At 45.0% G+C, this 16,444-nt stretch overlaps 1 protein-coding gene across 1 annotated transcript in view; it reads right to left on the bottom strand.

Moving 5' to 3' along the window:
- Positions 1-9,050: 9,050 nt before the first annotated feature.
- MSH2 (mutS homolog 2) overlaps positions 9,051-16,444 on the bottom strand; it is a 61,288-nt gene continuing 53,894 nt past the window's right edge. Inside the window, exons 15-16 of the mRNA XM_084261314.1 lie at positions 11,827-11,999; positions 9,051-9,456 (exon numbers count right to left, since the gene is read on the bottom strand). Of these exons, the coding sequence (XP_084117440.1) occupies positions 9,286-9,456; positions 11,827-11,999 (344 nt within the window). The 3' untranslated portion in view covers positions 9,051-9,285. The remainder of the gene's footprint in view (positions 9,457-11,826; positions 12,000-16,444) is intronic.

Raw genomic sequence — 16,444 nt, forward strand, 5'->3', positions numbered from 1 at the left:
ACCAGAGACAGGTGATTGAACAAAACATCACTGTTGACATCACATCTTGGAACAGCCATGATAAAAATATTTATCTCAGCTTTTTAACACAATTGGGTCAGGTCAATCATTATCCCAACCCTTTGGGCCCCACTTTTGGCATTAAAAAGGACTGTGGTGGTTAAGCCCCAAGCAGTGACTGAACACCACACGCTGCTCACCCACTCCTACAGGACCAACAGCCAAAGCCTCTGTCGGTTGGGATAAGGACAGTTTACTGACAAAATCACTGTGAAAACGGAACAATAATGGCCTGTAGCAAATAACACTCATACCCAGTGATAACACAGAAGGACAAGACTGACCTGACATCCCCAACAGCCACACTCAGACTACCCTGGAGGCACCCAGAAGTACCCATCCCTGACCAGCCTCCTTTTATAGGGGAGTGATGTCAGGGGGTGTGGAAACAGCCTAGGTTAACTCAGCTCACCTGGGCTGGCTGCCTGGGGAGGTTGCCTCTGGCCTGGCCAGAACCAGGATACATATGCATATGGATAAACAAAGATCTAATCATTAAGTGAAGCCAGGTCTCACTGAATGGCTGGAATCCCTTAAAAATCACTAAGACTAAACTTTGCGATACTAATGTATAACACGTTTACCAGATTCCAGTTTTTCTGTAAGAAAAATACACTTTTACCTACAGACAAACTGCACTTGAGAGAGAGAGAGAGAAATTAAGCCACTGAGAACTACTAAGAGCACAATAGCATTAGTGTGGATCTGTGAGCCAAAGCAACAGCCTGGCTAATCTCAGGGAAAAAAAACCCATTTGCTTCATGCAGCTCCTCCAATTCACACCGGATGAGCACATCTCTTACAAGAGAGATTACAGACAGCTAATCCTGTGTCTCTGCACAGCAGAAAGATAAACAGCACTGTGGTTTTCTCATAACCAGCATTGCACCATAATACATCGTGCTTGAAATCCAGCACCTGCTGCACAGAACGAGGGGCTTCTCTGAGGTTTCCCTTTCACAAATTAATTTCCCTCCTGGGAAGAAAAAACAAAAAAACCCAAACAAACCAACCAAAAATGCCATTAAAATGCTCCTATAGGTGAAAACGTGTGCCACAAGATGAGGAGTGGGACTCGGGCCTGCTAGAGGTAGTTTAGCTCTGCTCTAGCTGCTGGTTTGTTGAACTGAGAGCAAGCTTTGCTGTACCAGGGCAGACAGGTCCAAGCCGGGGTCCCACAGGAGCTGCAGAGCACTGTTCACCCAGCACCCTTAGCACTGGCAGCGGAGATCCCACATCCCCTCAGAAGGAAGCTACCCAGCCATGGGAGTGTTTTATAGTGCCAGCGGCCCGCAGCCTGCTTCATAAGTGCTGCTTGTCTTCTGGGGAAACCTCAAATAGCTGTTTGTTGTTTCAGATGACCTCTCTTAAACTAAAGGTAGTAACTAGAACAAAACGTTAGTGGCCAAAGGACCACTGAAATAGCATCTTCTAGAGCCCTTAAAGATAAAAACCTGTGCTGGGCACTGGTGGTCCCAAATTGCACCAGAAGAGGCAACGCCATAGAGTCAGCACTACCAGAGATACCCCAGGTAGCTGCTTCCAACTGCTGCAGCCACTCTTGAAGTCTTGAGGTTTCATACAAGACCAGAGAAGCACAGAGCTGCCTGACAGCCCAGCCCCACTGTGGGATTTGTTCCAGTTGTTTGGTTTTGCAGGGCTTATGGTACCAACAACTAACATAAAATTAAGTAACAGTGCTGGCATCTCCCATGCTTGCTGCATGGAGGGAGGTGGAACTAGGTGCTTTGGTTCCTGGTGAGGTAATGAGATACCTACTGTAACCTCCGAGCTCTCTGTCTCCCCATGACTGATGTGTGCAACATCTGGCATCCTAGGAGACCAGCATCCCTCATGGCAAAGCTGCAAAGCCACTAAGGTTGGGACTTGCATGAAAATGTTCCCTTCAGCAGGTTCAGGCACAGTAGGCAGGTTAGGAACCTGGCTTGGTTTTGGTTTTAAACTTGGAGGGGGGGCTGCTGCTTGAGTTTCAGCGTGTACTATATCCATGGAAAGAGGCTGCACCTTGCACAGCTCACGTGCACCTCCTTGTGTTCCCACACCTTGATCACTAGCCTTTTACACTTTGATACCCATCTGTTTAGATGGTATGTAGGCAAAGCAGGCAGCCTTTTATTTAACGTCATTGATTGCTACCAATGTGCAATTGTTACACCGCATCCCAGTGTCCCTGCATTGAATGAGCAACGCCACAGGAGAATGAAGATGTGAGAGATGACCTGCTGCAAGCAGAGAGCGTGAGCCTGACAAATCTATTGCTGCCCAAGGCAAGAAGAGCAGCAATCAGTGGTTATAGAAACCAGGATGCTGCCTTCCCCAGTCATGGTGAAAAACAGACTTTGTACAGCACATCTGCACTGAAATCAGTATCAGAATCATCTTGCTGGTAACTTGGGGGCTGAACACTTATATCCAGCTCAATTCTTATTTTTACATTTTCATTATCACATCAAAATCTAAGGAAAGTACTTGCCATTGTATAGGAGCCCTGAAAAACAAGGAAGGGCCATGTAAGTCACTGATAACCTACAGGAGAAATACACGAGGAAGTGTTACTGAAAATAACCAGAGAGAATTGTTTCTAAAGGACATTCCCAAAGGTCACCTAAAATGCGCAAGGCTTCCACCGTGGCAACAGGCCTTGTCATTCCTTGGAAGAACTGGGACTGCTAATCCCTTGGAGGGAATTTGTTGCTGAAACCCCAGGCCCTGGACAGCAGGAGGCCAGGTTTGCTAGGCCCTAGCCCCCTGCAGCTCCAGCCTGGGTGCACCTGCATGGGAAACAGCAAGTCCCCTGGCAGCTCAGGGTGGTGTTGGGTGGGCACAGAGAGGTTTCCTGACTTGGACTTTCTGCTGTCAGAGGCATCACAGTGACGAGAGAACAGCCTCGTGAGGAGAACCAGTGGGGGTGCTGAGAAGACCAAAAATCTCTGGTCTGAAGCCCACAGTGGTGGCAATTTTCCTCAAGTTTTATACCATTTCTCTGTACGCATAGAAAGATGCAGGACAGGAGAAGACATGTTATTTCAAAATCTTATTATGAAACCCCACATCTCTGAGTGTAACCCAGCCACGTAGAGCAGGCACAGGTGCTCATTAGGAGTGCTGCCCACATTCCTGTCCCCACTCTCCCCTGGTCCAGTGGTGGGTTGGAGACAGGACCAGACTGACGACATGATCTGTACAGCCCTCCCTTGCTTGGGCTGAAGGTCTGCTGTTTGACAGGGCAGTCGGTGCTGCTGCCAGAGGCCCCAGTGAAGCACGCAGGGACAGTTGTCTCCTTTCTGGGAAAAAGAAATAATAAAAGAGCAAATTGAAGCGTCTCCCTGTGCAAGCACATTGCCTTGAACAAGCAATGGCTTTGCAGGACGCCACAGGACTAGTTGGATCAGCAGAGCTGTTGTCATAAGCACTGGCTATTTAACCTGAGCTTTTGCCTCAGCTCACGTTGACAGCACAGCTGTTCTCAGCTTTCCAGCTGTCCCCACGAGCACAGAACAATTACATCCTTACAGAAACTGCCATGAGCATCCGGCAGCTCAACCCAGGTGCCAAGGCACCTTTTTCCACGACAGCAAAAAAGCAAATACATTTTCTCACCTCCAGAAGAAGTGCTACTCGCTCCAGATGCTGGAGCAAACACAACCTGCCATATACTTTATGTTTTGTTTCCTTTAGGTCCAGCTATCGCTGCTGGTTGGGGCGGCGGCGGGCACGCTGTCAGGAGGGTATGTCCTGGCTGCCACTGAGAACAACTAGAAATTGCTGCATTGCTCTTCAACAGCAGAGGTTGCTGCCTCGCAACTTCAGTGGCAAAGCAGCACATACCATGGATGTCCCTCTACCAGCCCTGCCAAACTGAGCTGGATTGGCTTTTAAGAGACTTTTGTTTAAACTCTAAGCCTTAGTCATAACCAGAACTGGATTTAGGAGAGAATACACACGTAGGTGTTTACCTAGCCCTGTCCCAACCCCACACAAAGGATGAAGGACTTTGCTGATAGCTGCAGAAGACACACTGTTAGCAGTGCAAGGTGCTCCCCTATGTACAGGAACTGTGCAGACCCCTGGCAGGTGCAGGGAAAGGAAAGGCAACAGTGTGGTGAAGGTGGTTGCAATGCTGGGAGAGGAACAAGTACATGGGAGATCCCACTGCAAACAAGGCTCTTTCAGCAACCAGGCAGCATCGAGCAGTGAGTTGTACCTGCAAGGGTTGCAGCTGTCTCACAGAGATGACAGGGATCTCCTGGAGAGAGTCCAAAGAAGGGCCATGAAGATGATTAGTGGCCTGGAACATCTGCCCTATGAGGATAGGCTGAGTAAGTTGGGACTCTTCAGCCTTGAGAAGACTAAGGGGGGACCTAATTAAAGTTTATAATTATCTTAAGCAGGGAATGCAGGGGGAATCAGCCAGCCCCTTTTCAGTGGTCTGTGGGGATAGGACAAGGGGCAATGGCTGCAAGTTGGAGCACAGGAAGTTCCGCACCAACATGCGGAAGAACTTTTTCAGAGTGAGGGTGACAGAGCCCTGGGACAGGCTGCCCAGGGGGGTGTGGAGTCTCCTTCTCTGGAGATATTGAAGACCCGTCTGGATGCCTCTCTGAGTGATATGTCCTAGGGAGCTGCTTTGGCAGGGGGGTTGGACCCGATGATCTCTTGAGGTTCCTTCCAACCCCTACAATTCTATGATCCTATGATTCTATGACAGCACATCTCCCGATGTCTTTTAAGGCTTCAGGTTCCTATGGCTGCTTGGCTTCCTTGTTCTCAGGTCAGCGAGCTGCATTCTGTGCATGACTTCACACTGCTTTGGATGCAGAGCAGCGACTGCTCTCCCTTGATGCCTTAAATAAATCTGTCATGCTGCAGAATAGTAAGTAACACCAATTGTCACACTGGTTTGTAGCCACAGGAATCTCTCAGCATATGCACTGGTTGTATATTAGAAAGCTCATTAAATGCCATGAAAACCAGTTTAAACTGGCATCCTAACCTTGCACCAAATCAAACCGCTCAAGCGGTTCCAGACCTCAGCTGAGCTGGAAAGGCAGCATCTCCTCCAACTTGAGTCTCCTCAAGCCAGCTTCGTGTCATCTGACAGCGGGCAAGGACTCATCTCAGGGGTGTTCCAATGTCACACCTACCTCTGTGGTGTCCTGATGTCACACCTACCTCCGCTCCAGCAGAGGAAAGTGACACAGAGCCACTTGTCAACTGCATTATCTTTCGAGATGAACATTTACAGCTGCAAGTAGGCAGAGCCAAGTGCCAGAGACAGGCTACCTTCCTTACACTTCTGAGCTTCATCCCCAAATCCTCCAGCCCTAACTAGAGCCTGCTGACCACCAAGCACCTCACACCTGCTTTTGACCACAACGCAACAGGCAAACCCAGCATCTTCCCATCAGGCTTGCTACCAGCTGCTCCTGCACACAAATAGGTCGAGCTCCCAATCACTAAGAGGTCCATAATAAGGTGATCAGAAGAAAATAATTCCTTCAGTGTTTGATCATGTCCATTCTTTTCTTTTACCCCACCTAAAGCAGTTTTCTCCATAAAGAAACTTCTGGATGAACAGGAATGGCACCATGATGACCCCACCTGCAGTAATGCCAAGCTTTCTTATGTGAACAAGCAAAGAGGAACTTGCACCTTTATTCAAGGCTCACAGTAAGTGGCCTCACTGCTACTCAACAGCTACAGTGTTTTGTTCTGAAGCTTTGATAATCTTTGCATCCTGGGCATAGGTCTGTAATAACCAGAGAAGTTCTAGAATTGCTCCCCTCTCACAGGCACGTTTCTGAACGAAAAGCTAAATTAGAACCAACTAAAAATAGCCACCCCATGAAATCCCACTACCTGTAACCCAGTTTGCGAGCAGCATCTGACATATGGAGACTGAACTCTGCCTGGTCCTCTCTTGCCTATATCCAGCAGCAGCAGAACATTCAGAGGGGGGGAGGAAGCATAGTGTAGAAGAGAAAATAGTTCAAGAGTAGTTTATAAAGAGAAGGCTTAAAAATCCTCCTAACTTGCACCTTTCTTCCTCTGGAGTGTTGACAGGCAAGAGAGAAACAGAATATTTTTTGTGGTGGATGCATAATTCCCTTTTGAAGCGCAGAGCTGGTGCTGTAAGGGTACCCCATCACTCCTGGGTGCTGCTTTCAGCCCCAGGGATGGGCAAGTCTCGTTACACAGGGGGGACTCTATTGGCCTCCTACTGCAACACAAAAATAACAGCAGCCTGCCTTCAGCATGCTGCAGACACACAGACACACCACGTCCAGAGCAGAAAGAGGCAACAGTTAAAGAATTAACAAGAGGCCCTAAATTAAATTAGGGAGTTGGGTTTAAAGCAAAGCAGTGGTCCCACTTGCAGGTGGCAGCTCACTGATGAGCTCCTCAGCTAAGAGTGCTGCATGCACTGAAAACTCACGCAGGGACAAGGGGGAAACTGAGAAGTTCCTGGAAGAGAGCTCCTCTGCCCTGGTCAGGCCCCACCTGGAGTATTGTCTCCAGTTCTGGGCTCCCTGGTATAAAAAAGACAGGGATCTCCTGGAGAGAGTCCAAGGGAGGGCTATGAAGATGATTAAAGGCCTGGAGCATCTCCCCTACGAGGAAAGGCTGAGTGAGCTGGAACTGGAACTGTTCAGCCTAGAGAAAAAGAGACTGAGAGGGGATCTGATCAATGTTCATAAAGATCTCAAGTGTGGGACATGGAGAAACCTGCTTTGGCAGGGGGGGTGGACTCAATGATCTCTTGAGGTCCCTTCCAACCCCTACAATTCTGTGATTCTGTCCAAAGCCATCCACAACTTTATGCCTGTTACCAGGGTTAGGGACAGGAGACTGAGCAAGAGGCACCTTTGGTCAGAACACAGACATCTTGGCGCGTGTAAGGAGAGGCTTTAAGTACTGGGCCATTTCAGTCCCCAACAAGAACTTCCCATTTCTAGCAACAGTTAAACCAGTTTGATCCAATACAAATTGTGCATCATTGCAGTATGCAATGCCCTAAATTATTTCTCATTGTCTATTTTATGTATAACTCTGTATTTTGGATAGCTTGTGCTTAAACCAATTGAAAATGCAAAACCAGCTCTATTTTCCATTACAGAATCACGGAATTGTAGGGGTTGGAAGGGACCTCCAGAGATCATCAGGTCCAACCTCCCTGACAAAGCAGGTTCCTTAAGACAGGTCGCACAGGGAGGCATCCAGACAGGTCTTGAATATCTCCAGAGAGAGAGACTCCACACCCCCCTGGGCAGCCTGTCCCAGGGCTCTGTCACCCTCACTCTGAAAAAGTTCTTCCACATATTGGTGTGGAACTTCCTGTGCTCCAACTTGGGGCCATTGCCCCTTGTCCTGTCCCCACAGACCACTGTAAAGGGGTTGGCTGATTCCCTGTGTCCCACACTTGAGATATTTATAAACATTGATCAGATTCCCCCCTCAGTCTTCTTTTCTCAAGGCTGAATCTTACTTTATGTAAGATTCTTCCATTCCCACACTTTACAGACACAGCTCCCAAAGACACGTACCACTTGTGCTGTTTGTAAACCCAACTCTATTTTTGCCTTTCTATGTAGAACATGTTCTAATTTAAAGCCCCAAAAGGTATTATGCAGAACACAGACCCCTCAAAAAACCTTTCCTTCTGTTGCAAAGCGTACCTAGCCTAACTACAAATGTTACCTGACAGCAAGTTGACCACATCTTTCCTTCTTTTTATACAACTATTGTTGGAATGTTTAAACACAGAGCACTGCAACACATTAACTCCTAGTGTAGAGCTGTAGCAGAGCTTTCACAGCAGCAGTGCTGCCTCGAGCACACACCCATCAATGCAATCTCTGAACACAGCAGGTTTGAATGGCATCTCCAGCATGATTTTATTCCTAGAATCTACACTTTTTCCCCAATTGTCAACACTGACAATTTTAAATATAGGTGAACTGTTCATGAGCTGCTGCAATTTAAAATGTTAAATTTTAAAGAGAATATAAGCTTGTATCTGCATGCTTTCAAACTGCCTCAGTGTGAGAAGCCCATCACATAAAAATAAAGGAGTTCTTTCTTCATAGACAGACCTCACAATGACCAACTCAGAAGTTCCAGTTAAACTGTAACTTCACCCCACCCTCTGCTTACCTTACAAACCCACCAAAACACGCAAGAGTTACCAACACTTGGGCATGAAGAGAGACTGAGGGAGCTGGGCTTGTTCAGCCTGGAGAAGAGAAGGCTGCGGGGGGGGACCTCATTGCAGCCTTCCAGTCCCTCAAGGGAGCAGAGAAAGAGGAGGGGAATCAGCTTTTTAAAAGGGCAGACACTGGCAGCACAAGGGGGGATGGATTGATGCTGAAGGGAGGAAGGTTTAGATGAGATATTAGGGGGAAGTTCTTTACACAGAGAGTGGTGAGGTGCTGGAACAGGCTGCCCAGAGAGGTGGTGAGTGCCCCATCCCTGGAGGTGTTCAAGGACAGGTCGGATGGGGCCCTGGGCAACCTTGTGTAGATCCAGGCCTGGAGGTTGGTGTCCTTGCCTGTGGCAGGGGGGTTGGAACTCTCTGATCCTTGGTGTCCCTTCCAACCCAGACCATTCTGTGATTCTATGAACAGCTGGCCTGTAGTGTATTTGACTCGAGCATTCCCATCCACACAAAAACTCCCAACAACTCTTACCCCAGGCCCCAAGCTGCAAGCAGGCAAACATGCAACAAACTTATTTTATGACCAATCTTTTTAATTAGATGCTTTTTTCCTAATGAATTCCTAATGTGGTGTTACTAAAACTTTGCTGGATTCATGTAATTGCATCATATAAAATCAGCATCATGGCTCAGGACAAAGCTTTTGCCAAAGCACTGCTACTACTGTGGTAGTTTTATGCCATCTCAATCGTTACACTTCCCAGCACATTTCCCAGTAAAATACTACGTGGTTTGTTTGGACAGTAATTCTCTCAATACTGAAAAAAAGCATTTTATTGAAAACTTCTAAAAGAAACACAATGAAGACTAAAGCAGGAACCTGGCACATAACGTGCTCAGAATTTCATACAAAAATAATTACAATCCAAGGAAAAAAATGCCTACATAAATCAGTACAAGTATCAAAGCAAAAAACTGACAAGACAAGAAAATGATGGTTTTTGCAATGTAAAACATGCTCCAAGAGCTGTATCCTGTTCTCACACCTTTCATGATGTAAGTTTTGTTCGGGAAATGATTTCATTCACAAAACTGTTGTTCTTTGCCAACACATCATTCCTCAACTGTTTCAGCTTGATTTTGATGTCTTCTTCTGACATATCTGTCAAGGGCAATGCTTTGACTTGACAAAGAAAATCCTGAATTATCTTTTCACCTTCCTGAAAAGGAGGGAGGAAAAGAAAACAGAAAGGCTGTTTAGATTGCAAGCAGCATTCTACCAAATTCCCCAGAGATACAAAGTATTATTCATCACCAGAAACTTTCTGCAGGCAAAAACCACGGGTATTTTTGCACTTGTTATCATGTGCTCAACACCAGAACAATCCAGTTTTCCTGTTGTGCCTGGAATTCTTTCCCCTTTCAATCCAAGAGCAAAAAGAATCAGTTGATAAGGAGAAATATAGTAATTTTGAGAGCTCTTATACATGTTCCACATTTAATTCCCTCATGCAAAAACGTTAGGTGAGGGCTGCCAGCAGTAACAGCATCAGAGTGGCCACATTTCCCAAAGTAGTTACTTTTTGGTGGAACTGTACATAAAAACCAATGTTTCAATAAGCAAAAGGAAAGAAGAAATTGTAACCAAGCAACTGGAGAGTTGCTGTCACCAAGGAGAGAAGATGATAATTAAGCTTTATGCATATGCTTTTACACAAACAGGCAAAGTGGAACTTCCAAACAATCTCATTTGAATAACAAGAACAAACATTTCCCTGTACAGTATTCAGAATCCCTGTATTAGACATCATTTTCCCGGAATACAGAATTTTGCCTGGTCCTCTCCATTCTGCATTTTAGATGACAACTACACTGCTTTCTAGTTTTATTATTTCAGATTAATGCAGTGTGTTTCTAGAGAAGTCTCAAAAAAACTTGGAACAGCATGCTCTTCCCTCTCAACACGAGGTCAAAGGCTGACAAACTGTCTGGGTGAGACCAATCTAAAGCTCTGTCATTCTACTGACCAGAGAGTTTAGGAAATATTACATATTCCTGAAATACCCAGGAATAAAACGCAACGCTGTGTTTGTCAGATGCATTTGCCACATCAATTTCATTTACACCAAGTCAAAACTACACAGCCAGATCCAAAAAAATCTTTCACCATGATACCCAGCAAGCTGGGAAAGGAAAGGTAATAGGGTTGCAGTTGAGGTAGCTGGAGGGGGGAACCTCCTGGCACTAAAAATAGGACTGGTCAGATCCACTTATTAAGCCAGGAACAAATGCAGCAGACCTCAGAAACTGAAAACAGAGTAACAGCTTCTGTCTAGAGCAAAGGCTTTTTAAATGCAGAAAATGCTGCTTTGGATCTGGACTAACACTCAAGCCTTCCACATATGGGAGTATTACCAAGAATGCCACTGATGTTTAGGAGGAGACGAGTTATAATGCTGCAAATTTTCAGGCCAACTGCTGGGACACAGAACTAAGACCTGTGAGCAGATGTACATACATGCAGCAAGGACAACCTGTCATTGCAAGTCATAAAGCAGCACGTGGATTTCCTAGGAGGCTGCAACAGGTGTCACTGCAAGGACTCCTAATCCAGCCTCAAGACACATTGGCTATTCTGAAAGAGCTTCCTGCAAACTATTGCTTTCCTTTACCTGCTAATAAAGCTTCTTTTAAGAGAAAGTGAAGAGAGAAGAGAAAAAACAGTTCACTTAAATGGCTTTGCACCACTGTATTATGCAATGTAGGCACAGTCAGATCTATGCTCAACTTGTGCTTGAAGGCTGTGCAAAGGCAAGGGGCATTTTATTTCTCAGGTGAGTGGAGAACCAAGCTACAATATCCACATGTGAGGTGGGAAGAGCTTTATGACATCCCTAAGTCAGACATTCCAGGTCCAAACTCCTGTGCCCTTCAATGTGATCAGCTAATGAGATGTCTCAGTGCTGATGGGACATGGAAGACCACCTAAGGGTGTGTACTCAGTTTCTCTCTGATGTAAACAGATCTGAACATGTTCACATTGAGCATCAAGTAACCAGCACTAATGAGCCCTCAAATAAGGGGAAGCAAAACCAGGTGCAAGCCACCTGCAGAGCCAAAAATAATTTTAACAGCAATTAATATAGAAGCTGCAGCCTAAGTCACAAGAAATACTGCACATAAACTAAGTAGCCAACAAAAGCAGTGAATGCAAAGCTCTGGCTTTTCTCACAGCATAAAGGAAGCTACACAGGACAGCAAGAGGCATGGTCCCTTGCATGACTCCAGTTCTATGCAAGTCATACCAAGATCATTATTCTTTAAGAAAAAAAAAATAGTTTAATTCTCACCACTCTGTTTTTGGGTAAGATTCTTGCCTATGTTAACCTGAATGAATCAAAATCAAAACCCACTATCCTTGAACAACTCTTCAACTCCTAATGAACTTCATAGCTAAGACGTTTTGTTATGGAAAAAATGAGATTATGAGTTAGTTATCCTCAAGCTTTGGGGGAATCTGAATCCTAAAAGCATTTTTACTTGGGCTATGCCAGCTAAACAAATTTATAAAAGCATTCCTGTTAGCAAACCTCTCTTTCTCTGTAGATTTTCTTGGCTGGTGGTTCTCCTTCAGATTCCTTAGACTTGCCAATGTTTTGAAACTCCTCCAGCTCCAACGCTTTCTCTCTTGCATTTTCTATCACATGTTTTGGGAAAGCTGCCAGCTCTGCTACATGTATTCCAAAACTCTGGTCACAAACACCTGGATGCAGAGAAAAACAACCAGTGAAGAATTCTCAAGAAAATGCAGCTATATAAAGATCATATGAACAAACCTGTGATAATTCTCTGTTCTGAAGAAGTAAGTGTGGGACATTTTCTGATTTGCCATTTGAAATACACAGGATAATACAGCCTAAAGAACATACTCTTATTATAACACAGTCTAAAGAACATACTCTTACTTAATGAAGCTCTCTCAGAGCAGTTAATTGCAGAGCTCCAAAACTACTTCAGGCAGAAAGGGAAAGCTCTTCAAACAGAAAGAATTTCCCTCCAGTATTTGAATGAAATTAATAAAAAACATTATTTGACGTACTTCACAGCCTGTAGAATACCACAATTTGCACCTTTTATTTAATTCTTTTGTATTTCTCTCTCACTTTTTTTTTGCATTTGTGCACATGCAAACAAAAACCTATTTTTAAAATGTCTTATTCTCAATCATCTTCCTCCTCTGTGTCAGTACCACCTAACTCCTTCGTCTCCAGGAGTCATCTTTAATTATACCAAAAACCTTCAAATTCACACTTACTTCATTTAATACACTGTTTATAACATTTGGTTGAAGAAAAAACCCACCTCATAATTGCTCAGTCTCATAAAATAATTCTCACTTCAGTATAAAAAGCACTCTGGTACAATCCATCAGCTCCATTCACTTACATTACCATAATTCCAATTGACCACCCAAAAATATTACTACATCCTTTTAATTCTGGTCTCCAGTAAGGAATGATGAATAAATTAATTATACATGTAAAATGAAATGTAACTAAACATCTATTAAATGCCAGGTAACTGAAGAACAGCTAAAGGAAAGCTTAGCATTTAGATTTTTTTTTCTGGTTTATTAACCTTGTAATCTCTCAGGTTTTTTAAAGGAAATTAAGATTTTTAAGCAGAAAATAGTTTTCCTGATTCTATTTTAAAAACACTGTCTGCAGACACAAAGCTAACTCAGGTCTCTGTTGAGAGTCCTGAGCAGAAAGGCCTGGAGAGCAGTACTTTCTGTGTCTCTTCTTCCACTGATTCTGTCACACTCTTGAAGTATGAAGAAAGGGATGATGCATTTCGGATTTAGTTATACATATGAGCCAGCAGTGTGGCCAAGAAGGCCAATGGCACCCTGGCTTGTATCAGAAATAGTGTGGCCAGCAAGTCTGGGAGGTGATTGTGCCCCCGTGAGGCTGCACCTTGAGTGCTGGGTCCAGTTCTGGGCCCCTCACCATAAGAAGGACATTGAGGCCCTGGAGCGAGTCCAGAGAAGGGCAACCAGGCTGGGGAAGGGGCTGGAGGGCAAATCATGTGAGAAGCAGCTGAGGGAGCTGGGGATGTTTATCCTGGAGAAGAGGAGGCTGAGGGGAGACCTTATCACTGCCTACAACTACCTGAAGGGAGGGTGTAGAGAGGTGGGCGATGGTCTCTTCAGCCAGGTGACAGGAGATAGGACAAGGGGAAATGGCACTGAGCTGTGCCAGGGCAGGGTCAGATTAGATGTTAGGAAAAAATCCTTCACTGAAAGAGTTGTCAGGGCCTGGAACAGGCTGCCCAGGGCGCAGGTTGAGTCACCATCCCTGGGTGTGTTTAACAGATGGGTAGATGAGGTACTTAGGGATATGGTTTAGCACAGGACAGGAACAGTTGGACTCGATGATCTTAAAATCTTTTCCAACCTCGTGATTCTGTGATTTCAAATGACATTAAACCTGTTATTTGTTTCAAAACACAGCTGTATCCGAGCTGCCTACACTCTCATCCTTGCCTGAACACCAACTCTTTCAAAAGGGAAAGAGCACAATAGTAAATGCAAAATCTTAGATGAAATCCATCCAGTTTGAGACCAGGTGCTTTAAGATGAAGATATCAGATTTTTGTATCCCATCTGACAGAGGCTTAAGCAGGCAGATAGTAAAAACTATGCTGTGTCTATGGTCAACAGCACTTCGAAGAGATTAAATGAAAAGACATTGTGTGTACAAAGAAAAGATGTGTATGGCTAAAAATTGCAAAGCTGGTTGAAAAAAACAATATGAAACCAGGCTTCTGAAGTGTTCACCAGGACCAGAACGGGTGAGCTAATACTGGTTAGAAAAATGAGAGAGGAGGGACTGAAGACAGAGAGTTCACCCAACTATCTGGGGAATATCAAGATTTTTATTGTAAGAGTTGCTATTCCAAAGGACTTAGCTATTAGAAGGTTTAAATTTAGGACATGTTACTTCCCCTCTGCAATTCAAGTACTCAAGGCACCTCCAGATGGCTTCTTTGAAGACAGCATACATTGCCAGCTCGTGCTGCACTGAAAATACGCATCATTTCAATGCACACTTGCAGCAGTTTATGACCACACTTCCCTTCAGTCCCCATGCACACCAAGTCTTATTTTAAGCACTGATTTGAGCAAGACACCCAGAGGGCTCTGAACAATTACTTGTTGGAAGCAGCTCAACACGTGCTGGAGAAGGTGGGAAATACAGAAAAACCACAGGCACTGCCCCTCCATGGGATCATGCTGGGTACTGGGCCACAGCATGCTGGACCAGTACTCAGAAGCTGGATGTTGCCAAGGAAAAGTGCATCAACAGGGGAGAACAGAGGCCATTTCTAAGGAATAAAGCTCTAAAGAGACAAGGATGCAGAGTTAAGAGAAATAATACCGCAGCAGCCAGAGATTTTTCTAACCAGTAGATTCTGAGTAGAGCCACAGACAGCAGTACCTCTGGCCATGCTTTGATTCCTCATGTTCAGAGTGGACTCCTGGCTTTGCAGAAAAGTACCTGGAAGCCAGACTATATCCACAGGTAGAGACAAAATCAGAAGTGGTTAAACAAGTAATTGAAGTACAAGAGATGAAGTAATTCCATGGATTTAAAATGAGAAGAAATGAGTAAGAAATAGTCCATTAGTAGTGTCACAGAATTAGCATGGGTATCATCTGAGGCTCAAATCAGGCGATAACAAAGACACTTCTCAATTACCTGAAGATAGGATGATATCCTATGAAGGTGATGAAAATTATCTTTAAAAGCATAACAGCAATAATTAATAACCAGACAGCATAACAGATTAATTTCAGAACAATGTATGCCAGCTCTTAACATGAAGAATGAGGATCAGCAACTGCACCTCTGACATTAAATCCTAAACTGAAAAGATATAAACATCAGTCACCAGGACCTGGGATGTGAGACAAGGACTATCTCCTTAGCCTCAACAAGAGTGGGCCATACTTAGTAAAGACAACAGCTGAAGTCCTCAAATAGCTGTTCCTTATTTAAGATGGTATAGCCAAATGTTATACAGAAACAGCCATCTGAGTGTCATCTCACTCATTCCTTCATTGTGGAATTCAAAAATACATTTTGATTTTCTTTTTCTAAGTGAACTTAAGGTGCAAAAATATTCTGCTCACATTTTAAAATCACAGTCTTAAGTCCAGAGGTGGAAACTAAACTGAAATGCTCTTAGGGAACAAAAGTCACTGTAGAGTTTGCAATTAAATGAGTAAGCCATAAAAGCACTTGGACCAGATAAGTCCCAGACATATACAGACTCCTTCAGAGTATCCCTGATGAGAAGGACCTGGCTGTCAGGGTGGATGAGAAACTTAACATGAGCCAGCAGTGTGCTCTTGCAGCTCGCAAGGCCAGTGGTGTTCTAGGCTCCATCAGAAGAGGGGTGGCCAGAGGGACAGGGAGGGGATTGTCCCTTTCTACTCCGCCCTTGTCAGGCCCCATCTGGAGCACTGTGTCCAGATCTGGGGCCCCCAATACAAGAAGGATGTGGAACTGTTGGAGAAGGTTCAGAGGAGGCCACAAGGATGATTAGAGGGCTGGAGCACCTCCCCTACAAAGAGAGGCTGAGGGAGCTGGGCTTGTTCAGCCTGGGGAAGAGAAGGCTGCAGGGGGGGACCTCATTGCAGCCTTCCAGTCTCTCAAGGGAGCAGAGAAAGAGGAGGGTAATCAGCTTTTTAAAAGGGCAGACACTGGCAGCACAAGGGGGGATGGATTGAAGCTAAAGGAAGGAAGGTTTAGATGAGATATTAGGGGGAAGTTCTTTACACAGAGAGTGGTGAGGTGCTGGAACAGGCTGCCCAGAGAGGTGGTGGATGCCCCATCCCTGGAGGTGTTCAAGGCCAGCTTGGGTGGGGCCTCGAGCAACCTTGTGTAGATCCAGGCCTGGAGGTTGGTGTCCCTGCCTGTGGCAGGGGGGTTGGAACTCTCTGATCCTTGGGGTCTCTTCCAACCCAGACCAGTCTGTGATTCTATGAATGACCATACCTTGCAAAAGTCACACATGCCCACTTTATCTAACACAGGCTCCTGCTGCAGAGAGGGGGAGCAAATACAGACATAGAGAAGCACAAGGATATGAAGAAGCAGGAGAAACCACTTACTGTGGTTAATGGATTAAATTTATGCTCAA

This window comes from Gallinula chloropus (genome assembly GCF_964237585.1).
Source record: "Gallinula chloropus genome assembly, chromosome: 3".
In the NCBI taxonomy this organism is placed as follows: domain Eukaryota; kingdom Metazoa; phylum Chordata; class Aves; order Gruiformes; family Rallidae; genus Gallinula; species Gallinula chloropus.